Raw genomic sequence first — 27,286 nt, 5'->3', positions numbered from 1 at the left:
ACACAGCCATTGTAAGTAAATGGCACAAAGAACAGTAGCTCCTGTCAATTGGAATGAAAATTTATGACGAATTAGTACAGATCAAGGAGCATGGATAGGTGACACTAAATCACAACAATGCAACTCATGCAGCTGATAAAATGCAGAACACAGAATGTGCTGTGGTCTTTTTGTTAGTATTCTTTGATCATATTTTCAACTATCTGTCCTTCTAGCTGTTTTGAATTTCCTTGGAAAGAAAAATGCCACAGAAAATTTAAAAACCAATACAAGTAAATAATTTAGCATTTTCCACCATCCATGTTATGTCATTAAGCAACACAGAGAGAGCAGGTTCACACAAACGTGTCTCCGTAATTTGATTCCTCTACACTTGACTGGACACTTCATTAAAAACTGCCATGCAGATGATTTGTGTCGATATAAAACATCTGCCTGTTATGTAATGGCACATTCACCTATGCAAGCTATCACTTTCCTATGCCTGCTGCTCTAGAAGCGGCTGTGGTGGCAAGTGGCTTTTGCAGCCGCACAGGGGAATGAGGGAGGTCTGACAAAAGGCTTCAATGCGCAGTCACTTGCTGCACCAATGCTAGGGAGAGGGTAGGACCAAGGTGGGCTACTTAAGCCCTTTCTGCCCCTGACCTCTTCATTCATTGGGCTACCACCACTTCTGACCCTACAAGCAGTGCAGGCAGTGGCTGATTAGCATTTAGAGGACAGAGTAGGAATGTTTTGTTTGTCAGCTGATTGGCTTTGCTATCAGAAGTTTTCACCTACTCCCTGCTGATGTGTGATGGTTGTATATAGTGGGTGGTAGTCATGAAATAGGTTAATTGGCCCCATTGGTAGGTAGGTGCAAGAAGTTATGAGGTAGATAAGGTTTGGTGGCACCCTTAGGCACCTGGAAAGTTGTCTTGAGAAGTGCCTTCAGGTTGGCCCCAAAGGTGTCTTGGGGTCAGAAGGTTTCTGTGCCCACATGCTTAATGCAGCTCCTGAATGGGGGGAAAAATGTAAAGCATGTTTTTGCTTATTACTATTGTGATAAAACATACAACTGAAAAACATGGAACACAAAAGGAATTGTAGTGCCAAACAAGATGACCAACCATACTTACAAGGAGGCATCGTTGTTTGTCATGAAAAGTGATTCTTGACAGGAGGTGGATTGTAGTTTGGCAGGAACGTCACTCCCTTTTACATACTGACATTTGTGCTGAAATTTAAACTTCACAGAAAACAGGTAGTTGCCTGCCCATTGGGTTTCCTGCACATGACTAAAATGCCTAAGACATCATACCTGTTTTCAAAAGAACAGTTTTTGAGTTCTGTAATCATTATGCCTGCCCAACTGAAGAATTATGTAGCATGTAGGGAAATTATTCCAGATGGGAAATATAAACGTAGGATTTGACTAAAGTGGTTGCATAGGAGACTCATATAAGGCATTATAAAAGGCAGCTTTGCCAAGTTTCAAATGAAGTTTCTTTCTTATAGCACTGTTAATCACCATATAAACATCCCCAGTGGTATAAATCTCTCACTGGGGGCAAATTAAGGGAGTGGGAATGTTTCCAGTTTAATGGGTTTGATTTGGCTACTATATCATGGAATGTTCTAAGAAATTGGCTATAAACCAATTCAGTAAAAAAACAGCCATGAAAAATAATCCAAACAACCTATAGACAAGTGAAAAATAGGTCCATTCCTTTAAACATACTTTTTGTGCCAGGAGAATGGACAGAAGTAATGGGAAGAGCAAGCAGAGGATGGACTGGCAGGGTTGGAAAGCTGGCAAACCCTGCAGATTGCTTCATTTAAAATAACAATCAAAGGATTAACTCTTGGTTTCTGTTTGCAACAACTCAGTAGTTTATAGTAAAACCTGTCCCTATTCAAAATATTCTACCAATGAAATTTACAGATATTTCACAGACTCGTGTAATTGTGCCGTTGGAAGGCACCCCAAGGGTCATCTCTTGCAACCCCCTGCAATGAAGGAATCAAAGCTACAGGATACCTGACCAAGGGCCAGCCAACATCTGTTTTTAAAAACCCAATGAAGGAGAGTCTAGCACCTTCTGAGGTATATTTAATCAACCTCAGCTCGCCTTTAGGTCAGCATACACTATTAAGAGAGACTAAATTTAGAAATAGGGCATTGAATAATTTGTTGTGGCTATAACATGGAAAATTCTGCATCTCTAAAGCTGACCTTCAGGTGCAATCATTCTCTGTTGACAGTTTATTTCCCTTTGCTTTATTTGTTTCTGTTCCTTCATCCCAAATGGATTCCACTTGCAGACATACAAATAATGATTCCGTCCTCTGTGTTGCTACCCTTGAAAATCTTATAACTGTTCACATATCTTCTTTAGTCGTTCTTTTTTTTTTCCAAAGCAAGGAAGCTTTAGTTCTTGTACTCATTGCTCATAAATCAATCAATCCCCTCAGACCTTTAATCATGCTTATTTCTCTCCTTTGAATCCTTTCCAATTTGTCAACATCATTCCTATTCAGACATACCCAGAAGGGAACACGATATTTTAGAAATGTTCTCCTGGCGCTGAAAAGAGAAAAAATGGCTGCTTCACACAAATAAACTGAAGGTTTGATTCGAATATTTCAGCTTTACTATGAATATCAAATGCAGAGTTTGGAGAGTTGAAAAGTAACCTTGCAAGGCACAATGTATTCTCTAGCTTGTTTTCCACATGGCTGAGCTTTTGGAAGCAGTCAGAGAGGAGGGCGCCAGGTCTCAAGAGTTAGGTGCCATGTCAGGGGGTCAGAGTCAAGGGATCAAGCCAAGCAGCGGTGTAGCTAGCCGCTCAGGTGCTGGTGTGGTGCACACATCCTGCAGCTGGGGGCAGGGCGAGCCGCCCATGGGGGTGGGGCGACTGCGTGGAGCCTCTCCGCAGCCTCCCCTCAGCTGTAGGGTGGCTGAGGGAGAAGCAGCAGGCAGACGCAAGCTCCACGCTACCGATTCAGGCAGCGCCGAGCCTGCAGGCGCTCAAGCCACCACATCACTCCCAGGAGAGACGTGTGGCTCAGGCATGCTGCAGGCCCCACGGTAAGTGCCGCCCCCACAGTGTGGCACCCAGTGCCAGTCACATTTCATTGTGTTTGTTGACTGAACTAAAAAGTTTCATGAGCCCAATTTTTATTTTTTAAACTCAGATTTTTCTCATTTTGTCACCCCCCCAGTGATGACACCCAGACCAGCCCACACCCGCCGCACCCCACTTCCTCCCCCACTGAAGCCGAGTGTCAGAGCAGAGGAGCAACATTAGGAGTCACAGAAGAAGAACGAGAAAACCAAAGGATGCACCAAAAGGTCCTAGAGCCAGGGAGAATACTTGTTTAACAAAATCTCAGCCCAAGTTAGAAGCATTTTCTGTGTCTTCCTGGAAGGGCTCAATAGTCGGTGTGGATAGGTGGGGCTGTTCAAAAGCCTGAGAACCCTACACTGTCTAGGGCAGCCTTTCTCAACCTGTGGGTCAGGGATGATGGGAGTTGTAGTCCAACAACATCTGGGGACCCACAGGTTGAGAACTGCTGGTCTAGGGAGATGCTCAAAACTGCAGTTTTGATATGGGCAGCTGTGAGGAGAGCCAAGTGCTTCTAGTGCACTGACAGGCACAACATCACATATTCTGTGACCCGACAAACCTCTTTCCAAGCACACAGGCGATAGCACAAGAGTAGTAAAGCAGTTTCCCCTCTTTTCATTTCTTTTCCTTAACTACATCTCCTGCCTGACATCATTTTTAACTCAGCAGAACTTCAAAGCATCATAGGATCAAATGTTACTCAAACAAAATGCCACTAGACATACAATTCTTCCTATGTATCCTGTTGGAATGGATTTTCTATGCACCTTCCTATGTGTAATAATGTTCCAACCAAGAGCCTGCAAGCAAATCCATCCACTTTCTAAGCCTGAACCACTTGGCTTGAACAGGAAGAGAAGGTACCTCACATAGAGGGAGAGCCTGAACCTGGCCCCTGGGCCTGAGGTCTACCACCTCTTCTGTGCTGCAATCCATTTTTACAGAGTATTGCACCACAAGATGAAAAATACATGCCGTTCCTCTATAGTTTGCTTATAGAAATGCACCCCAATGTAGTCCCAAACCATGTTGATAGGTACTACTAGGGGTAAAAAATGCAAAAGGATTCAAATGCATCTCCAGAATAAAGATTCATGCACTAGAATAAATTTAAACTGATGCTATTTAGTAAAGGATTCATAAATTCTTACACTTTTTTAAACGCATCTCTTGCATTCCAAAAGCCATTATGCTGTATAAAATGATTATTTCCAAAACAGCATTACCATGAATTATCACCACTGCTGCCTAGCAACGAGCATCTTTTCTTTTCTTTTTTTAACACTAAGCTGTATAAACTAGTATCTGGAATTTGTGCAAATGTGCATTCATTTGAGGACCGCAGAGACCCATTCATCTTAGAAATCAGACACAGATAATATAACACATTTAGAGAAACAAAGCAGCAGCAACCATTTCCACACATATCTTAGTAAAAATCTTCTCATTACTGCCTTAACTAAGTTCTGTAAAGCTTAGTTATGACAGACTGCATTTTTTTTTTAATCTTCTCTTGAAGTTAGTGGGGATTTTTTTTAGAGCTTGGTATAGAAACAATGGACCCTTTATTGATAAAGCTTCATGATGTAAATGTTTGTATAGGTTATACCTAGAGCAGGCTTCCTCGTTCATGTCAATAAATGAGGCAATGTACTGATTTGAAATGTGTGCAGGAAAAGTGAATCCTCTGAATTTGAACCTCTAGGTTCCAAATCACACCCAGACTCACTCCTTGGGGGTCCAAGCTCAACTCCTAACCACCCATGAGCCCTTCCTGCCCCCTCTCCTCCTCCTTTTCCTCACAGTGGCCACTTACATCTCACACACTGCAAAAAAACTGGCCGCAGATTTGCATAAAGTTTGCATATGTTAATTCATAGGGACAGATACAATTTTTGAAATAATGGTTATAATGAAACATAAATATAGTGCATCTCACCATAGTGCAGAGGACTGTGATGAGGTGACCTGTGTACCTCATCAGTTTGACGTCCAGGTGCTAAACTATTGGTGGCCAACTTCCAGACCCTTGATTCTTGATGCATAAATTAGTCTTGGACTGGGCAGTTTTCAAATAGAGGATTTCTTCAAATAGAAGGCTGTCCTATGTGAAGGAGGATGAATAATGTTCTACTTTTCTCTGCCCCAAACCTGACCACTAGCAGTGGGAAGAGTGTGCAATGCAATCTCCCACTATTCTCAACGACCCTCAGTGGTGACACAAATGAGCCTTTGTGCCACAATTAGGGTAGTAATGGCCTTATCCTTCTCATTAAGTCCAGAAAGTGTCTCCTCAGTTGTTTCTGTGCAGAGAGTTAGAGGGATTTTTTTAGAGGAGATATAGGCTCTTTGTGAGGCAAAAGGTAATCGTCCAAGTTATTCTGCTTGAGTGCTAAAGGCCCTGTATCATTGTCCATATCGGGACACCTAGGTCTTTTTGCTCTTCTCATTTCTGGGATTCTTTGTATATCAACAGGGCCTTACTTTTGGGTCAATGGTAGAGTTCCAGTCCAGATAGGTCTATAGCTAACTTGTGGGTGGCAAAGAGATAGAAAGGAGGCTAAAGAGATTAAAAAACCCCAAACCAAGCAGAATTTTCCTTTGATGTAGTCTCTTCAGCAATGGCAATTCTTCCTCTCCCTCGGTTTGTTTAAAATATTTGAAAGGTTTAGGGGGATCAGAGGAGTTTAAAAGGGCTTTAAAAGATTAAAAGGTTGTGAAGGTTAAAAGTCCTTAAAATAAGTTCTAGCCGACAGGAAACCCAGGTTGTGGCTACAAGACAGTTGGGTTTCGTTAAAACTAATTTACAACGCTGGGGTTGCCCGAACAGATAGAACATATAAAATAACATTGCTTTCAACAAAAGAATAAAAAGGGAACAAGAAGGGGGGCAGCAAGGCAACCCCCCCCCCATCTTGTAATTAAAAGGAATTTTGCAAAGCTCTGATAAGCACGTCCTACATTGGCGCCATCTTAGGAGCTGACATGAAAAAGCAACAACTCTCTCTCTCTCTCTCTCTCTCTCTATATATATATATATGTTGTTGTTGTTGTTTAGTCATTTAATCATGTCCGACTCTTTGTAACCCCATGGACCAGAGCACGTCAGGCACTCCTGTCTTCCACTCCCTCCCGCAGTTTGGTCAAACTCATGCTGGTAGCTTCAAGAACACTGTCCAACCATCTCGTCCTCTGTCATCCCCTTCTCCTTGTGCCCTCCATCTTTCCCAACATCAGGGTCTTTTCCAGGGAATCTTCTCTTCTCATGAGGTGGCCAAAGTATTGGAGCCTCAGCTTCACGATCTGCCCTTCCAGTGAGCACTCAGGGCTGATTTCCTTAAGAATGGAGAGGTTTGATCTTCTTGCAGTCCATGGGACTCTCAAGAGTCTCCTCCAGCACCATAATTCAAAAGCATCAATTCTTCGGCGATCAGCCTTCTTTATGGTCCAGCTCTCACTTCCATACATCACTACTGGGACAACCATAGCTTTAACTATATGGACCTTTGTTGGCAAGGTAATGTCTCTGCTTTTTAAGATGCTGTCTAGGTTTGTCATTGTTTTTCTCCCAAGAAGCAGGCGTCTTTTAATTTCGTGACTGCTGTCACCATCTGCAGTGATCATGGAGCCCAAGAAAGTAAAATCTCTCACCACCTCCATTTCTTTCCCTTCTATTTGCCAAGAGGTGATGGGACCAGGGGCCATATTCCCCATACTACATTCTACTCATGAAAAAACAAGTTGATTCCCAGACCATCCGTGGGCCGGATTGAGAAGGCAATTGGGCCGCATCCGGCCCATGGGCCTTCGGTTGCCTACCCTTGGTTTAGCGGGAAGACACTCCAATGAAAATTTCTGATACTATATTTCTTTGTGTGTGTCTGGTATAGTATATGGATGCTTTAAGATGGTCTGTATCTGTAATGCCCAATAAAGGTTTGGAGAAAGAAAAGGTGACACAAATGTTTGCAACATTTTCATGGGGCTACAAGTGCAATCGGGGAACCAGTGCAAAGAGTGTATAGGCCATATCTGTCAACTTACAGATTTGAAAATAAGGGACCAGCAGCCTTGAAAATAAGGGATCAACAGCCAAAATAAGGGACCTGCAGCCTCACCTGTTCCAGGCACTCCAGTCTTCCTGTCCTCCTGCAGTCTGGTCAAACTCATGCTGGTAGCTTCGAGAACACTGTCCAACCAACTTTGTAACCACAGGTTCAATTGAATAGAATCTGAATCACATGCACCACAAGGCCTATGCAGCCTCAACTTAAGATGGCTCCCCGGCCTGGCTTTGCACTGCAAAGTTTGCAGCAGGTGCAACAAAATGGCGTCCAGCATTCAAAAACTCCCTCAGCTTGCATTAACTAGCCACACACAGACACAGCTTCCCCCCCTCGCCACGAGATTGCCAGTCACCCACCATTTTAGTCAACCAGCTCCTTTCTTTTCCTCCATAAGTCAATCGAAGGAGCCTCCAAAACAAATTCAAAAGCCCCCCACCCACGAGATCTCCTTTCCTTTCCCCCCACCATGTGCCCCCGCTCCAGACAGACCTTTTCGCCGGCAAGGGTGAGTGGGCAGTCGATGATGTAGCCATCCGATTCCGATCCGAGCACTCAGCATAGGTATGTTCAACTTCTGAGCCCCTTTGAGCCAAAGGCAGAAAGCCCAGCCAGCAGCCAAATTAAGCCTCAAGGAAAACCACCGTCACCTCTCCGCTGGGAAGCGCTGAGCAAAGGCGAGTCCCCAGGCAATGCAGCCGATTTGATCAGCACAAGGCATGCAAGCTCCACCCCCCAGTCGTTCTTAGACTTCTTATTGGGTGAGCAACGCAGCCAAGCAACACAGTTGGAGCCTCCCTCCTCCCTGGCCGGCAGGGAGGGAGGGAGAGGAGCTGCTTCCTTTGAAATTTAAGGGACATCATTTAAGGGACATCCATCAATAAGGGACAGCAGCGGGACATGGCGCTGGAATAAGGGACTGTCCCTTCAAATAAGGGACGCTTGACAGCTATGGTATAGGCTCCAGTTAATGTAAAGCGCTTTGCAGGTTTCCCACCACTTCAGTGAAGTCAACACTGGGCACTGTATCTCAAGCTCTGTGTGCTCTAAAGTATATCCTTGGGACTGCTTCTTTACGATGGCTAGCAAGCCATATTAGCAGGCCAAATGTTTCTTTTGGGAATAGATTCCGTAACAGCTCACTGAGAGAAAGCTTTGTGTTTCTTTTCATGAGATAGATGCAAACATGAACAAGTGTTCTGGCACCTGTATGTCTGCAGAAACCCAGAAGAAGTGTAGAATAACAGCTGTGAATCACAGCAACAAGAGATATGCCAGCATGAGGAGTGGAAGACATTTTGGGTGGTGCTTTTCTCCCTGTCCAGAAAAACAGCTGTTTACAACTTAAACAACATCAATGTTCTGATAGGTTTAGCCTAATTGTGTACGCCACCCCGCTCACGCGCGCTCTCTCTCTCTCTCTCTCTCTCTCACACACACACACACACATTTTCTTCAGCCTGCCTTTTTTCAGGCTCAGAGGGGGAAAAACATGCAGATATTACAGAGATGTTTCAACTGATATTATCAAAAGCCTAATCTAGAGGTATTGTTTTTAACTTCAAAGGGCTACTGAAACCACAACATTTTGTTGTGTGGAATGATTTTATTTCTTATGCTACAAAAATAATACAATGAGACCCCATTTATCCCGAAAAGTATGTTCAATTTGGAAAATTAATAGTGGGCAAGATCATGAATAGAAATTATGATAAATGTTAACATATAATTTGGTACTTGTGGGGTTCACTTCTTGTTATTACTGTTTTGAGGGTTTCATTACAGTCAAATCATGTATAAACTTTATGAAATAAATAAATAAGTAAATAAATTAGCAATATGGGACTAGAAAAGGGTCTTCTGTTCAATATTCAATGTTATTATTCTGTATGTGCTGTTTGCTGTTTATAGCTTTGTATCATAAAAGTTGCATCAGCATCATAAGCAAAAAGATCAAATTTCTGCAGCAGCTCTGGCTGACAAACAAGATGAAGCAAATCTAGGCCCTGCCAATAAGCCAACAACATTTATGAAAAATTTGTATCCCACTGCCTCACACATACCTGTGTTTGTCATTTCACACTTGAAAGAAAAGAGACTCAGCTCTCTTCCAAATTATAAAAAGTTTCTACAGAATACCTAATCACTTGAAGGTGATCCTTACTACTTATGGGCAATAAGCACCCAAAAGATTATTGTATGAGACTTAGTAAATCTCTCTTGGTATTGGAAAGCCAAGTCTCCAAAATGAACCTTCTCTGCTGCTTAGAATAGCTGACAGATAATATGCAACCACGTACTGCCCTACTGATTTTTATAATTATTTCCCCTGCCACTTCTTGAACAGAGCTGAGGATATTAATGAATATATTTTGGAACGATACACTACTCTCCCCTCTAATGGCCTCTACAGCCTCAGCAGATGCTGTAACACTCCAACAGTTTGACTTTACCCCCAATGGCACACTCTTCCATTGTCTCTTGAGACCCATGGATGCCAACAATACACAGAGAGAGAGCTGACACAGTGAGAGATCACTTACTTGTATGGAATGTGCTTGCTGCCATTGACTAGGGCTAGGATCACATTGCCCAGTGCAGACAATGAAAGACAAAGTCCAGAGCCTCCTTCACGATTTTTGCTGAGGGGTTTAACACAGCTGCCCAGGTCGATGAGGTGTAAGCGGCTACGGCCTCCTGACACTGTTAGAGAAGAAATGAGAGAGAGGGATATTAAGAGCCAGCTTTCTGATTCTCATAGGTTAATGTAAGTATGGTGTTGGAATATATAAACTCTGGAATACGATATGTGGTTTCCTGGGAATAAGGTCCCTTGAAACCAATGGGTTTTAAGACTGGAGATACACACACACACACACACACACAGAGAGAGAGAGAGAGAGAGAGAGAGAGAGAGAGAGAGAGAGAGAAATTAATGATCTTTATAACCTACTGAGTAGAGACAACAAAAACAAAGAAGCCTGCATTAAAGCAATAACAAACATAAGAGTTAAACTCATTCCTCTCAACCCTTTCTTGTGACTATTCCCAACTCCTCCATTCTTGCATATGTAGGCAAGTGAAATTGCCTGTTGTTTTTATACAGTACTTCATCTTCCTCTGTTATTGCCTCTTTTAATATATGTGCTTGAATTCCACATATGCTTAAAAAAAATAACACAAGAGACACTGCCTGATAAGACAGGCAGTTTTTTTAATTTTCACTTCTTAAAAAGCTAAAGACCATTACCACTTGATATTCCTCAGTTCAAAAATGTCTGGCTTCTGAATGTTTCATAAAAGTATTGTTGGAAATGCTGACCCACTACTTAAAGAGGCTGGTGTTCAACATGTTATATGCTCAGAAATAGAGTGCCATCTAATGTGAGCGTGAAAGGGCATTATTCAACAAATTTCCATGATGTCATTATTTGTGCAGCGTATACACACAAAAAGCATTTGAGAAATACTTAGAAATTTAATGTAGCTGATAAACTAAATTTTGCTGTTTCAATGTACAAAGGAAAGAAAGGTAGATGTTAGGTTCACTGAAGCATGATGTTTTATTTATTAATTTTAACAATTTATACACTGCTTAACATCATAGCCTCTAAGTGGGATACAGTAAGTTTACAAAAGATAAAATAAAGATAAAATCAATTTAAATTAACTATAAAATCTGAAAACTTGCTTAAAATGCTTGCTGAAATGAAAAAGGTCTCCCCAAAGTTCAACCGGGAGGGGGCCTGTTTGATCTCAGTCAGGAAGGAGTACCACAAAATTGGGCCTACTATACTGAACACATATGAGCCATGTGTCCGAGTCATGGGGGTGGCCACTAATAGTGACTCCCCCAAAGACCTCAATAACTGGGCAGGGATATAAGGAATCAGGTGGTTCTTAGTGTATCCTGGACCGAAGTTGTCAAGTGCCTTGTAAATTTATACAAGAACCTTGACCTTGATTTGGTAGCATATGGACTGTGAGTTCAAGGTTTTGTACACCAGCATTGGTTTGCCATCTTGAATATAAAGAGTTGTTTCCTTGGATTGCAGATTACAGAACATTGGCTGGGAGATTAGGCTTTGCTTATAATGTTAGTGGCCAATTTTGTAACGTCTAGCCCTGCCCTCAGACTACTAGATTCTCAATAAACTAATTGTTTTTTGAGAGCATGGCGTGTAGTACAAATGTTGCAATTAAGTGAACATGTTACACTAAGAAATGGAAGTTTTTCTAATTTTTCTAATAACCCTGGGTGATATCCAAGGTTATTCTTAGTCTGAGTCCATTAATTAAGTCCATTAATTTCAGTAGGTCTGCTTTGAGTATGAATTAAATTGGATATCACCCACTAACATTTTTGAAGAACTGGCACCTATTTATTGATTGTTAGATAGATAAGATTCTGCTTCCAGCCGTTCTACAACATTTTATTTATTTATTTCTATTTTATACTAAAAATGTAACTGAGCAGCATTTTAAAAAGAAATTAAGGGGGCCTAATCGCAACTAACTTTAGACTAGATCAGAGCTTATCTTGGGCTCTAGCCAGCTCAATAGGTCTCCCAGAGGTGGAATATGAATGCAACCCAGGGGGACTTTTCTTTGATATAATTTATCAAGCTTTGAGAAAATGATAGGATTTCTTCATTTAATTGCATTAGAAAGTAATTACAAAGTGTGTGTGCACGCACACACATAAAAAACATAGAAAATTACATGACTTTAATGGCAATCTCCTTAAAGCAGGCCATTCTCATTCCTAAAAGATTGCGCATCCATAGTCCTCCTTTTCCCTGAAGGGGGGAAGATCAATAAGCCCAATGTGAGTTAAGTTCTGTCTGGCAATTCTATTACTATAATACATACAAAAAAAGATTTCAGTTGTATGATATGTTTGGACACTTTGATTCATGTACATTGTATGTGTACTATGATACTGTGTTTATATTTATGGTGGGTGTATTCAACTGATTTATAAAAATCAGCAGGTCTACGTTGTGTATGACTAATGCTGGCTATCACCCATGCATGTATGTATTTGTACTGGATAATTTTCTGAATCAAAAACAATCCAAAGAACTATTAACAACAAAAATATTCATTCAAACTCCTATTAGAAGGCATCAGACGTAGCAATTCAAACTGACATAATACAAAAATTGCTAACCTTTGGGATTAAATGGTTCAATCATTTAATGATACCCATAAAGGAAATAGTGGCTTTTCAAGTTCCCGAGCGAATAAGGAAGCCACCCTTGATGGTAAGAGAGAGGATTTCGTTTATTAGATCTACTAAATTAATGCCCCTATTTTAATGCTGCCAGTAGAGAGATGTCTTTGGTTGTGCTTTTAGTTTTGGCGCAGTCAAGTAGTCGTCTGGGAGACAGGCAGCAGGTCGCAAACAAGTAAACAGAGGAAAGGGGAGGCAGTTGCAGGGCAGGGAGAAAAGTTTTTCAGTTGGAGAAGAGTTACTTAGCCTTATGAGCCAATGCAGAGTTTGGAGATTTATAGGGTAAAGTGACACGTCTGAACAGACATTTCATGACATAGTGTGGCCACAGTGGTTCATGTATTGGAAACTCTGCAGCTAGACTGCTGATGGGGGCGGACTGTCACCAGCCCATAACTCTGGTACTCGAAAGCTTACACCACAAGACCAGGTTCAAGGATATTGTATTAATTGATCCCTTATAGCCCTGGATGATCACTGACATCTTTGCAGGAGTCAGTACCAGTGCCCTGCTGCATGGCTCAGGTGCATAGCTCGTATTCACCAGGAGCTGTGCATTCAGCATTGTGCACCCAGTTTGATGGAACTGCCTTGCATATTCATACGTGGACATTTACAAGGGTGCCACTGGAGATGCATAGTCATTTAAACGACAACAGTATACGCATATCTTAGAAAAAGATAGGGAAACAGTGGGACTTACTTCCCCCTTTCCCACTCTTCTCCATTCGGTACTGGTAGATGTGCAGAGTGAAGAGCATATGAGAATTCTTGTGATCTTCCTCCCGGCAATCTTGCTGGCTGCTACGACGCGAGGCAATGGCTGCATCGAGGAAGAAGGCAGCTTTCTCTGCAGTAGGAGCTCGGAGTTCACTTTGATTCTGCAGCTGCAAGGCAACCGACAGGATACAAACCACATAAAATGTGCTTATTGAGATCCAGTACTGGCAAGGTACTTTCTGTTAGCACCACCCAAATACAGCATGCTCTAGATTAGGGAACATCCTGCTTTGCAGAACATCTTTGGCAAAAGAGAATCCCCATAGTGGAATGCCTCCACATGAACAAAAACCCAAAAACGAAGAAGCAAGGTGTTTCACTCTAGATCTGTGATGCTGAACCTGGTGTCCTCCTTTGGATCTGGTTTCTGTTTCTCAGACCCAGTTAGGCTGGTTTTGGTCACTGACACTTTAGCTTCCATCTGCCTTCAAGGTTACCATCAAGCAAGCCTACCTCCACACTTCCCTGTTCTTTTCAGTAAATATGTTGAGAGGCTGGATGTCTTGTAACAGACAATGTAAGACACTCCCCCCCCCCCGACCCTTAACAGTTGCTTTGCAGATCTGCTTTCTCAAAACCTTCTGCCAAGTCCAAACTAGGTGTGATAGTAAACACATGGTTCCTGCTTAAAATGACAGCTGTGGATATAATTTCTATTTCCCCTGAGATCAATCAATCCTGCTTTCCTCTATCCCTGCTGCACATCATTTGCTGCCCCTTATGCAGAGTGGGGAAACATGGAGCATCATAATGTCAGGACATGTGTATGTTCTGTTAGAACAGAAGTGGAAAACCTGTGGCTGTTGAGATGTTGCTAGACGACAACTCCCAACACCCATGACCATTGGCCATGCTCAAGATCATCTCCATCCCTAATCAGAATTCTAACTTGTCCTTCAAGTGCTTCAAACAAGACTGCTTAGTTATCATACATGCTTGCCAATAAACTGAAGTCTGATGTGTAGTAAAAGGGGCAACTTTATATTTTCTGCAGGCACTGAATAAAGCTTTGAACGATTTTTTGGCATGATTCTCTATGGACTGCACAAGTTAACTGAAACCCCGAATGAAGTCTGTGTGGCCCTTTGTGTTTTCAGGATTTCTGAGTATAATTAATGTTTACTTTCTCTCTTCCTCTTTTGGTGGAAATCTCTCCAACACATTCAGTGCAAGGTAAAATCCCACACCATAAGGGCAGTAGTCACTGTATGCTCAGAACAGTAGGTATTTTGTTTCAGATGTGAGGTCTACAAGGAACTCCTGCCAGCAAGGGTGCCTAGAGGATTTAGCCATAATTTAAAGGAGGGGCAGGGAGTCAAACGGCTACTGCAGCTCATGTATCTTTCAACATGGCCAGGAAGTGTTGTGTTGTTTTTTTAAACCAGTTGGGTGTTCCTATCCGAAGAACACTGGGAGTTGTTCTTGGCTTGGCCAGGGCTCCCATTCACAGCTTGGCAGCAATTAATAAGTAGCTATTAATACTTCCTACAACATTACTAAGCCTAGTACTATAAATAATGTAGTTTGTGAAGATATAAACAGCCATATTATTGGCCTCCAGCTATTTGTGCAATATTGTAAATATTTTAGTGTGTTGTTATACATTGGAGAAATTATTATAGGAAGGAGACAAATTTTGTTTGATCTGAATCCTTTCACATTTTATAGCAAACAGAGGTCTCTGCTCAACATCAAGTTATGCCAAAGGCGCAAATATTTAGGCCAGGAGAGCAGATGGCCCCTGCAGCTGCAGGTCATAAAGTTTCTTGTGTGCCTGAGAGTTAACACTTCCAAGTCAGAAAAAGTTTGTGCTTAGAGTTGTTGGGTGTGGTTTTGTTTTTTTTTAAATTGAACCCATTGTAGTAAAAACATGACACCACTTGGTATATGTCATAACTTAAAAGAGTTTTGTATTCACCTGCATGCCACAAATTGGGTCCTCACAAAGGTAGACCCCAGGAGACTGGCCGTCTTGCAAGCTGCCTGTTGCCACCTCTGACAGCAAGTCTCTCAGGTTTTCTTCTTTTCCCCACACTTCCACTGCTGAGATTCGGACAGAGAACCGGGCTCCTGTCTTCTCTTTCCGTTCATTAATCAACTTAAACAGCCAGGATATGGCGCAAGGGATTATGCCAAGGTTCTGCATGGAATCATCCTTTCCAATCATCGTGTAGGATTTTCCTGTTTGGAATGGAGTAGAGAAAAGGAAGATAATATAATGACTGCAAACAGAAAATGTGAAGAAAGGAACCCTATGAGTGATCTTAAAATATTGCACATCCTGATCTGCAATAATGTGTTGTTCAGTGGTATTCACAACTGTGTCCAGTCAATGGTTGCCCAACATCACTTCTCCTCCCCCCATGCATGCTTCATGCCCTCTCCAAATCTGTTCCTAAGGGTTTGGGGACCACCTAGAACAGATTTAGGGTACATGCAGGGGAAGGAAGGTGCAGAACTTGCACTGATTGAACAAGAGACTTAGCGCTTTGTTGGATTCCGCCCTTTGATTTGGAATACACTTGAAAAGTAGTTGTAGCTATTGAATGGATATTCTATTAACTTTTCAATTTCCTTTTTGTACCTCAGTCTTCTGTTGGTAAAACTGGGCATGATACAACCTACATTTAATTGTAAAACTGCAAGTAAGGCTCACTGTTTTCATTTTCATGTATAGGAAATATGAATCAACATACAAACAGAGTCCATCCACACAAAATTTACAATCCCAAGTTAAATAATACTAGAGATAAAATTTCCGAATAGTATATCCATTCAAGTGGTAGACCTTTAGATGCTGTCAACCATGACAATGAGAAGGTTTTGAAATAATATGGTTATAAGCTGATTGATCTGTAAGTGCAGTTTTTATTATTATAAACATTCATTATCTTGAATGGATACCATTTTCTCAAACTAATACTGGCCACTAGTGTTCAACCATAAGCACCCCATGGAATTTAAAAGTGGCTACTTCCTTCATCTAATCATCATGATTTTAAACCAATGGTGAGGAGCAAATGAGGTGGAGAATGACACATACCCCCAACCTGGTCACTGTTAGGTATTCAGGGAATACATCAAAATCACAGGAAATACAAGAGTGACTGATATATTGAAGGAAACAAGTTACAGGAGGTTATAGCTGACAAATTCCTTCTACATTGTCCTTTGAATATGAAACTTACTAACCTAGTTTGGTGTGTCCAAAACAAAATACACATCCATCAGCACCATTCACCACAGACTGGATCACTTCAGCTACCGTTCCTGCACATACTTCGGCCTGTTATAATGGAGAAGAAGATTATATATTCATGAGGAAATGTGAATATAAATGGGATTATCAATATCTTGCTTAAAGAAAACTAGGTTAGATTTGTTGTTGTTAATAATAGTTTATAGGTTTTATTTTTATCTATATACTTGAAACAATTTTTGTTATAATAGTTTAACAAAATCTATAGGAAAAATATGATGAGGGTTAAAACAGCTTCAAACCAGGAGATGACTGGTTTCTGCTAAATCCCCCCCCCCCAAAAAAAAAAAAATTATAAGCAACAGAATATTATCCTATCTCCTACCTCATTTTTCTGGTGCAGATTTTTTAGATACTACATTACAATTTGGGGCAGGTGTTTTACAGAAAAGATCATAGCCTTCTCATTATGACTATAACTACTAATGTGAACTGATAAATTAGTAAGCATTATAAGACTGCAAAACTGAGAGATGCTTGAGGTACATACTCAAACAGATAGCCAAGGAGAAAGAAGGTTGTCTACGGACAGAAAGAACCCTGTCATGCTGATATCAATGGACACAAGGATATCAAAGGACACTTTCCTTTGAGGGCACAAGGAAAGTTTTGGCAGCTATGAACCACAAAACCTAGCAGGCAGGCTAAAACCTGAAGCGGTTGAATTTTACATACTGATAGGACCTTACCAGTATTGATCTGTTTTGCTCCATACACACACATACCCACACACTTGTTTTGGAATAAGTCAGGCTAGACATTTTGGACTGGGTAAGGTTTTAACATTTACTATATACATTACAAAAGAAATTCATTCTCAACCTGATATTAATATATAATGAAGCTTCTGAATAACAGTAATGCAATTCTTTGAACATTATCCCCATCACAGTTTGCCTACCTGAGATGCGTCTTGAGGGAAAACGGCATCAAACGCAAACATCTTGGGTGGCACTTGACTGCTCCTTTTTTGGAAGGCATTCTGGCCTCCGCAGGACAATGGGTCATACAGAGTAATTTGCTTCTTACGAGGATCAACCTTTAAGAAGGAGCTTGATTCAGAGGAGTCCCTGGCCAAGGTAGAACAAATGCGGACCATGACCTTCACCTATAAGCAAACAAAGGGTGGGATCAGGGAAGGAGAAATCTCACACATTTCATTAGGCTATATATACAAATATCAGCAGCAACTATAATTAGACTCTGGAGTGCTTTGTATGAAAGTGATAAAATACGAAGTTTTGGATGAAGGCTGGTTTGGAACAAAATTCTGTTAACTGAACGTTTCTTGTGATATCACGCATTGCACTCACTCCAATGAGATCACCAATGTATCAAATGAGTGAAGCATTGCCCTCATGCTCAGTTTCCTTCATGTGCTCTCCCTGATGCATCAAATAACCAATTTGATTCGTAATGTACCACTGTGATGTCATTCATAATGAGGTTCCTAATTGGCTGAGATTGCCAGGTGACTTATCCATGGAGAAAGAAGTAACAGACAGGAAGGAAAACTGTACTGAACAGGAATTTTTATTTTTAAAAAGCTGAATTTTTATACACTCAATGCTTTTTCAAAGAATGCAATCCTATACTCACTCACTAGAGAGTAAGTTCCTTTGAACTCAGTGTATAGGGTTGAACTGTTAAGACAAATTTGTACCACTCTTAGTCATTTTCAACCAAAAATGGAAACTTGAGAATATTCAATGCAAGCGTTATTTCCAGGAAGTGGCCCTATTAGCTTGTGTTGCATTTGTTTTGCATCAAGGGAGGGGAAAATCCCCCAAACTCTTTTTCGATAGGTGTACCTTCTGCAACAAATGCTGTAGAAAATAAGATTGAATAGCTCCTCTTAATCTCTTTGGTTCACTACCATGTGAGATCAAAATATGTCCCTCTTGCTGGGATTTATTAATACATTAGAAGACAGGTCACACCAAGAGGGTTGTTTAAAAGAAATCCATGCAGTATATTCTCTGGGGTTTTTTGTTTTTTGTTTCTTCTTCATATATGAAGCAAACAAAATCCCACATTGCCACATGGGAAGCTTTCTCTTGGCACCGGTTTGCGTAAGGCTCATTGAATTTTATGAGATGTCTTTAAATGTTTTATGTTTCTTGTTATTGATCCCAGCAGAGTTACACCTGGGTTATACCACAAAGCAGAACTCAATCTATAATTCTTATTATTTCTGATCTTTTCAGTCCTCAAGCTCCGTCAAGAATTTTGAAGTCCACTCGCAATCTACTTAGGCTACTGTCTTGGTGTAGGAATATATTAAGCATATCAGAAATGGAGGCTTCAGTGATCTCGGTCAGCAGTATTTGCAGCTCTAACCCACACGGCAAAATTTCATTTTGGGATTATATAGTTGCTTATGTAATACATAAGGCTGGAGCACTTTCATTTTGAGCAGTGTGTCTTTGTGAACTACTTGTCCCATCAGTCATTTTGGCACATTTTATTGGACACGCATTGCATGGGGAGGGGGCAGGCAGGAGTCCACTGTCCATGGAGACAGAGGCAGAGCAGAGCTATCAAGCTATATTAGCAGTCTATCAATGTAATGGCAATTGCTGACTATAGGAACAGACTTATTGGAGGTTAATGAAGAGTAGGCTTTGTAATTCCTCATTGCCACTGCTTTAAATAACAGAAAGGAGCATAAATTTCTGCTGAGAGCAGCCGCAAAATTGAATGGTGCAATAAAATCTATATCTTCTTATGACTTACATACATTTTCACACAAAAGAAGCTTGTTGCAAAGGAGTGGGAAATGAACATCGTAAACAAATACCGGTACATACTGGAATCTGATTTCTTTATCTTCACTTTGATGTCATTCAATCGGTAGAGTTCAAGGTATCCATAATTTTGCCAGCACAATTAGGATGAACATATGGGAAAATGTGAGTGTTCATTTTTTTAGGCTGCATTTTGGAACCCTCTGCATGCCAAGCAGACTACTGTGCTGTAGCCCTTGGTTGTAAAAGATGCACTTGGTGCAAATCCTCCCTTTGTTTCCACTCTTCTTCATCACAAAGCCTACACCTTCAAAGTGATCAGCCTGTTCTAGAGCAACGGCTTTCTTCACATGCTCAAGGAAATATGTTCAAGTTCTTCATTTAAAAGCAGCAGCAACAACAACAACAACCCGGAAGTTGGTTGAGTTTTGAAAAGGGAAATCAGAAGGCAGGATCAAAGGTGTTAGTACCTATACCTGGGGTCAGATGCAGCAACAGAGGGCCAAGTGATACTTCCAATCTCCATGGTGTGGAAGGTGTTGATTCCTGCATATCAAGCTGCTGTTAAAGAAGTAGCAACAGGCTATGGTCTTTTTAAATGTCAGTTGGTAACCGTATCCTCTCCTCAACCCACAAAATGCTTTCTCACATTCATGATTACATGCAAAAGCAGCATCTGTCTGAAGCCTGTCTCCATGTTCTGAAGCGACAGTGATAAAATTGGTACAGTACTATGAAGTAGGTACACCCAGAGAGTGTGTTGATGGGTTGTTGTTTTTCTTTCACTTCACTTTTCTATAAAAATGGAAATAAAAACTGGTCGCCCTTTTGAAAGGTCGGTGACCCTTGGGTCTTTGTAATACTTTCAAAACATTTCAGAAAAGGTAATTATGCTGTAATTCTTTTACAATTATTATTCACTTGGTGCTTTAATGCATCGTTCTCTTTCTTGCTTTTCATAAAAAGTTCATGGCCTTAAAGCATTTCAAAATACATTGGAAGGAGAAAACAGATGTAAACACATTCACACACTAAGATATTCACTCTTGCATCTTCATCTGCTTGAATTCCATTGCTACTTATCATGAACAAAATTTATTATGCTTCTTCAGATAATAGTCTTTTAGAACACTTGAAAACATGAAAATGAAATCATAAAATAATCACAAGTTGTGTAAAAAAAGAAACCCATGAACTGCAGTGTCATGAGTTCCAGTAACAGCCAGATTACAAGAGTAGGGGCTGCGACAAAAGTATGTATTAACACAATATGTATTAACACATAAGGCACATGGTCCTCACACAAGTTTTTAAAAATCAGCTACGTCTTAACTCTGACCACCAGGAACGTGGAAAGGTATCAAAAATCTTTGAGTAAAAAAGAAAGAAAGAAAGACTGAGATAATTAGTTCCTCTCTTACATCTGGCAAGTGTCAAATTAGTTCCATTAAATTCTGCCCTGAGCCCTAGGCAATTGACACAAAATATACAAGAGTATTAAAATTCACCTAGGGATTTCCCTACTATTATAATGTTTGCATAGCCTATCCCTTGGCATGAAACCAAATGATCACCATGATGTATATAGCTCTGCCTGGTCTCATAGAAAACGCAGTATTTTTTACACCAGTACTATTAAATTCTTCTTAGGGTGTTCACCTGGCAAACAACTACAGTAGTGTGACGTGGGTGGCAGTGTGTGAAGGAGTTAAGAGAGCATTTTCATCACCAGAAGTGCTTACATTCGAATGATCATATGAAAATGGTACCACATATACAGCCAACAGAGCTTCATCCCCTCTGGTGTGGCAGAGCTCAAGTTACCAGCTTTATGCTGAGTTTGACCACTGACTGAGTCATCTATTCCAGTGCTGTGCCATGCAACAGTGAGTTGGCTGCTATTTACTACAGCTGCTAGAGACCACAGCCTGCAAGCGTCCCAGGAAAGCCAGGGCATCCTCTGTTTTTTTCTGTGAGAGTATGGCAACCATTTTGAATGCGGTGATCTCGTGCATTTTCTCCATGATCTCATGCAGGTCACGTGACTCATGTGGGAGCATGGACAGGAAGACGTCCATCCCAGTTTTGGGACTCAACATGTTGGAGGGTATGAGAGACTGAAACTGGGACATGCTGAATAAAAATAATGAATGTTTAACCAACAGGAGAATGGTGGGGGAAAATCAATACAGTGGTACCTTGGGTTAAGTACTTGATTTGTTCCAGAGGTCCATTCTTAACCTGAAACTGTTCTTAACCTGAAGCACCACTTTAGTTAATGGGGCCTCCCGCTACTGCCGCACTGCCGGAGCACGATTTCTGTTCTCATCCTGAAGCAAAGTTCTTAACCCAAAGTACTATTTCTGGGTTAGCAGAGTCTGTAAACTGAAGCGTATGTAACCCAAGGTACCACTGTACATAGACACCTTTTCCTCTCAAAAAAATAATTCTGTAAACTAACCTCAGGAGTCACATATATTGCCTCTGTAAATCTGTGAGCCACTGGCCAATTCAGTTGCCAAGCTGCAGAGCAAGGGTGAGGGAGCCTTTTAAGCCTAGAGACCACATTCCCTTGTGGGCAAACTTCTAGGAACCACATGCTAGGTTGGGCAGGGCCAAAGGCAAAAGTGGGCAGATTAACAGATTTGACTCTTACCTTTGTATGGTAGGATGTGTTCAAGACATAGGAAAGTCAGAGGTGTCTATGTGGGAGTTCAGAACTTAACTGGTTAAGTGTTCTGAGCTGTGCGTCACTTTCCGACGTCAGCTATGGAAGCTGGGAGGAGTCTGGGAGGAGACTGTACTGTTGTTGTTCTCTCTGTGTGTCTTGAGAGAGACGGACATGTTTTAACATGGCTGAAAGGAGCCCTGGTCTTTTATGGGCTGAAATGTTCCAATAAAGTGCTGTAAATAGACGGATCTGTCTGTGTATGCTTGCATGGAGCAAGGGAGAAAAAGACTGTTTTACACCGCTGTATGCTACTCTGCTAAGCCGTGGCCAAAGAGACAGCAGACTTACGTGCGCAGCTAGAAGGAAGCGTGCCGGACGCTGCAAATGACTTATTGGGATCGTAAAGCTGTCTGAGATCGCGGCTCCATCGATCAAGCTCAGAGATCGATTTCCGCATAGGTTATGGGAAGGTCAGACAACGCTCGTAAAACAGTCGGTGTGAGCTCCAGGAACGCTTTGAAGTCGGCACGGAAGCTAGCTGGAGGTTGGAAGCTGCATTCCTTGAGTCTAGCCTAATGCCGGGAAGCAGAGGGAGTTTTTGCCTGCTTCCGAGAGACAGTGAGAGCTTCTGATACAGAGAGCTGGCCGGAGGCGGAGGCTGCGTTCAGTGAGTCTTGCCTGATGCTGGAAGGCAGAGCTGCTCAGAGACAGAGCTAAAAGCTAAAAGGCAGCTGAAAAATCGTTTCTCCACGGAGAAGGGAGAGCCGGAGCAGCTGGGCCGTTTCTCCACGTACAGGAGCCGGAATCAGCTGGTACTGAGTAAGTACAGCTTGTGGGGCACCTTGGCAGAACGGGAGAAAATGGCAGAGAGCCAGGACATTCCGGTGGAGAAGCTCACTTTAACAAGTTGGGCAACCTGGAGCAGAAGAATAAGGGGCTGGTTCCTGGTCCATGGGCTTTGGGAAGGAAGCCAGAGGGAGCCAAAAGCACCACCCCTTAGCTGGGACGATAGCCAGCAGAAAATGCTTCAGAGAGAGCTGGATATGCTCAGAGCATGCATTGATGCTTCACTGAGGCCTCATTTGGAGGGTGTACAGACACCAGGGGCTGCCTGGAATGTGCTGCGAAGTTTGTGTGAAACTGCAGCAGGAGGCCAGGGCCCTGGAGAAGAAATGGAGAGCCCCAAGATGGCTGCGGCCCTAGTTCCCGGTACTTCAGTCTCAAGGAGCACTGTTGGGCAGATCGGGGGGGCGAAGAGTTCCAAAGGCAAGTTTAAGAAACTTTCCACTGTTGCTGAAGCGGAGAGCAGCTTCAAGGGGGGCCAGGCTGGTGGGAGGCGCCGTTCCAGGAGAAGGAAGGCCAGGCCAGCTGGGAGGAGCCCCGGGCAGTGTTTTTCCACTGGAGTACAACGTCTGCATGGCAGCTGCCCCCACCGGAGCAGAGAGCCGATGCAGGATGTTTGCAAGGACACTTCCCATGGGAATCAAGCGGGTTTCCATGGCAACAGGCCTGGGAAGACAGGCAGGCGTGGAACTGAGCCAGGTGGTCGTGGTAAACAACAGGAAGAGGCTTATCAAGTCTCTGCGAGTATGGCATTGTTCGAAGACGGCCGAATGGAAAATTTGAAAATGGCTTTTGTAATCGACTCTGCAGCTAACCGCAACATGGTTCCAGAGACATCTGCAGTCAAGATGGGGAATTGCACGGCAATTCCGGCCGGACAAACTGTTATGTTCGCAAATGGACAGAGAACCCAGATTAAAACTGTCACTAACGTTTTCCTTTCTGTTTTGCAGGAGACGCTGCAGTTTTGTGTTATCCCAGAAGGGGATCATTGTTTGTTATCTGTGCCTTATTTGTTAAGTAAGGGGTTCAAAGTTTGTTTTCAAAATGATGTCTGCACAATCTCCAGAGGAGGGAGGTTACTTGCCAAGGTTAAGAAGGGGCAGAATGATCTTTTCATTCTTAAAACGTCTCTTGGGGGTGAGGGGAAGGTTGAGAGAGCACAGGCGCAGCGTGCTACAGTTCCCACTCATGTTCAATGTGCTTGTGCATGGCATCAGAGGACCAATCATAGTTCTGTAGAGGAACTGCAAGTGCTTCCTGAGGTTACCAGAGGGTGTAAAATTAGAGATTGTGGACGTGCCATTAGTTGCGCCACATGCAAGCAGGCGAAGGTGAGGGGGTGCAGTTACCCAAAAGTGGAACGGGTAACCACTAAACCTTTTGAGCTGGTTCACATAGATTTGGCCGGTCCTGTCAAGGAACCAAGTCTGGGAGGGGCCAGGTTTCTGCTAACTTTTTCGGATGATTTTTCGCAGAGCACCTGGACCCACGGCCTCAAATCCAGGGAGGATGCAGCACAGCTGATCAAGAGCTGGGTTGAGGGGGTGGAACAGAGATTCTCCACCAGGGTTCAAGCGATCATCAGTGACAGAAATGCTAGGTACACTGGTTCTGCTTTGCAGCAGTTCTTTCACAGAAGAGGGATACGTCACACAGTTACTTCACCCAGTAAGAGGGGGGTGGCAGAGCTGAGAAGTGAAGCTCTGGTTAAGGCTGGACAGGTGATGCTGAAAGAAGCCAGGTTACCTCCAAAGTTTTGGCTGGAGGGAATCCGATGTGTGTCGTTCACCTGGAATCGTGTCTACAACTCACTGGTAGGTGACACACCGTACTCGTTGTTAAATGGCCGCAAACCCCAGGTTCATTTTCTGCGCAAGTTTGGATCTCCTGCGGTTGTCCCTGTGCCTAAGGCTTTGCAAGGGCCAGATGGAGCCAAAGTCCAGAAAATGATCTTCTGTGGGTATGAGCCAGACGCTCGTGCATGGAGATTTGCTTATCCGTCAGGTGATCAGAGTAAGGTGCTGGTCAGTAAACACGCTGAATTCTTTGAGCAGGATGAAAGGCCAAAGATTTCTGCACAGCGTGATGTTCTTTCAGAATGTCTCTCTGATTCAGAGGACAGTTCTGTTGAGGAGGAAGAAGAGGCTGAGTCTGCTGATGACGACCAGGTCACTGACCAGGGTCAGGAGCAGGGTGGGGCGTCTCCACAAGTTGTTAGGAAAGGACAGCCCAAGAGTGAGCCTAGTTCTCCTGTAAGTGTAATGGAGAGGATTCGAAGACGCTTTAAGTCAGAGGGGGAATCCCGTGATGCAGAGGACACACCTGCTGGTGACAGTGAGCCAGAGGAAACACCAGAGTTTGTGCCTAGGCGATCCAGTCGCACAACCAAGGGTATTCCACCTGAGAGGTACCAGGCCACAGGTACGTGGGTAAGTTTCGCACAGTGCGATTCTGAGAGTTGTGAGGTGATTCCACAGATGCCCAACAGGTACGCCAAGGTAGGGCGCAAGGCATTGGGGAAGGGATTGATCTCACAAGGTGTTGCTGAAGATGTTACACAGGTTTTGTCAGAAAGCAACACAAGGGGGTGTGTGGGAGTTCAGAACTTAACTGGTTAAGTGTTCTGAGCTGTGCGTCACTTTCCGACGTCAGCTATGGAAGCTGGGAGGAGTCTGGGAGGAGACTGTACTGTTGTTGTTCTCTCTGTGTGTCTTGAGAGAGACGGACATGTTTTAACATGGCTGAAAGGAGCCCTGGTCTTTTATGGGCTGAAATGTTCCAATAAAGTGCTGTAAATAGACGGATCTGTCTGTGTATGCTTGCATGGAGCAAGGGAGAAAAAGACTGTTTTACACCGCTGTATGCTACTCTGCTAAGCCATGGCCAAAGAGACAGCAGACTTACGTGCGCAGCTAGAAGGAAGCGTGCCGGACGCTGCAAATGACTGATTGGGATCGTAAAGCTGTCTGAGATCGCGGCTCCATCGATCAAGCTCAGAGATCGATTTCCGCATAGTCTATACACACACAAATGCCACACAATCCTACATTGTGGCAAGGAAGAGGCATTGTCACAGTTAAACACTCAAGTAGGGGAAGGAGTATGGTCGTTGATGGGTATGGCCTGGAGACACGTTATGGTCTAGTTGAAAGGTCCAGAAAATAGAGGTCTTGTGAGCCACATTTGCTACCCAGGCCTGAGGTTCCCCACCCCTGTTGTAGAGAAAATGCTCTCAAAGGCCTTTGGCTTTTCGCTCTGCGGATGTAAGCTGATCAAGGCCTAAATTAAGACCCTACTCTACAGTTACTGCAACTCTTAGGTTCTTCGTTGAGCTGTTAGCTGTAGAGTAGGGTCTTAAATTATGCCTTGATTGGCTCACATCCACTGAGTTAAAAGAAATCCAAAAATTAACCTCTTCTAGTCAGAGGCAAAGAAATTCCGGATTCAAAATTTATCAGAAAAGAACTAGGTGCAATAGTTAGAATTAGCTACACATGTACCCAACTGAGCTGGGAATGAAGTACTAGAGTCCTTAGAGCGCAAGTGAGGGAAAGCGTATTTTTGAGTGCTCACCTCCCTCTAAAACAGCAATGGGGAAAATGTAGCCAGTTGCTGTTGGGGCTCCAAATCCCATCAGTGCCACATAGAATGGACAACAGAAAGGGATGATGGAAATTACAGTCCAGCAATGTCTGTTTGGCCAAGGGTTCCCAATCCCTTCTCTAAAAGTGGGGGAAAGGAAACACCCACCTGCAAGTGGAAAACTGCTAAAATCAGGAGTTGATTTTAATGGAGGTGAGCATTCAAATGCAGCATTTTCCACTTGTAGCCTGAAGTTGTACAGTCCATTTTACTGCACATTTTCTTCAGTGTGCAGACTAAAACAAATTAGGGACTGTATACTGGCAAGTTTTGGTACGCTCCCCCTTTCTATATCCTGCACTTCTTCACCCATTTGAAATATTTTGAACTGAAAGGTCTGTGGAATTCATTTCACCCCGCAGACTGTAGCCTCCAGTGCAAAGAGCCAGAAAAGCCCAAAAGACCATTCTCAAGACTATCTTGCCTGCATACACAGAACTGATACAGCTGCAGAGTTGGCTGTTGTGAACTGGCAGCCAACAAAACAACAACAAAACACGATTCACTCTTTAAATTTTTTCTTGATGCTTCCAAACCTCTGAATCCTATTCCAAAATGTTTTAAAAATAGCACTGTGAAGGAGCTGTATATTAAAATCAGTCTGGTTGAATGAGAATTTTAATTTGGGTGGGTGGAAGAAACAATGATAAATCTCTACTTAGCTCTTCCACTGCAGCATGAGGAAGGCAAAGGATATTGAGGCTCTGCATAAGGAGCAGAGTATCCTACTCAGTGTTGTTATTTACACCCATATTGTTTCCATGATTACATGCAAAAGAAGGCTTCCAGGTCTGCATATGATAGTCTATTCAGCAAAGGACATAATGAGTAGCGATGAAATCAGATAAGGATTCTTTAAAACTAAAATGGAATGAGGTGGCAAATTACAATTTGAGACAGACAGATTTGTAAGAGTATGTTCCAAGCTGAA

General features: G+C 42.6%; 1 protein-coding gene across 5 annotated transcripts in view; it reads right to left on the bottom strand.

The window, feature by feature from the left end:
* KIF26B (kinesin family member 26B) overlaps window positions 1-27,286 on the bottom strand; it is a 283,873-nt gene that overhangs the window by 48,523 nt on the left and 208,064 nt on the right. For all 5 annotated transcript variants that reach the window (XM_081857638.1, XM_081857639.1, XM_081857641.1 and 2 more), the window contains 5 exons: window positions 17,351-17,557; window positions 16,383-16,476; window positions 15,109-15,371; window positions 13,114-13,297; window positions 9,718-9,877 (listed from right to left, as the gene is read on the bottom strand). In XM_081857638.1, coding sequence (XP_081713764.1) covers window positions 9,718-9,877; window positions 13,114-13,297; window positions 15,109-15,371; window positions 16,383-16,476; window positions 17,351-17,557 — 908 coding nt within the window. The remainder of the gene's footprint in view (window positions 1-9,717; window positions 9,878-13,113; window positions 13,298-15,108; window positions 15,372-16,382; window positions 16,477-17,350; window positions 17,558-27,286) is intronic.

The sequence above is a fragment of the Podarcis erhardii genome, assembly GCF_964252035.2.
Source record: "Podarcis erhardii genome assembly, chromosome: 3".
Lineage (NCBI taxonomy): Eukaryota > Metazoa > Chordata > Lepidosauria > Squamata > Lacertidae > Podarcis > Podarcis erhardii.
The sequence above is the reverse complement of the archived record's forward strand: the minus strand, read 5'-3'. Positions and strand labels throughout refer to the sequence as shown.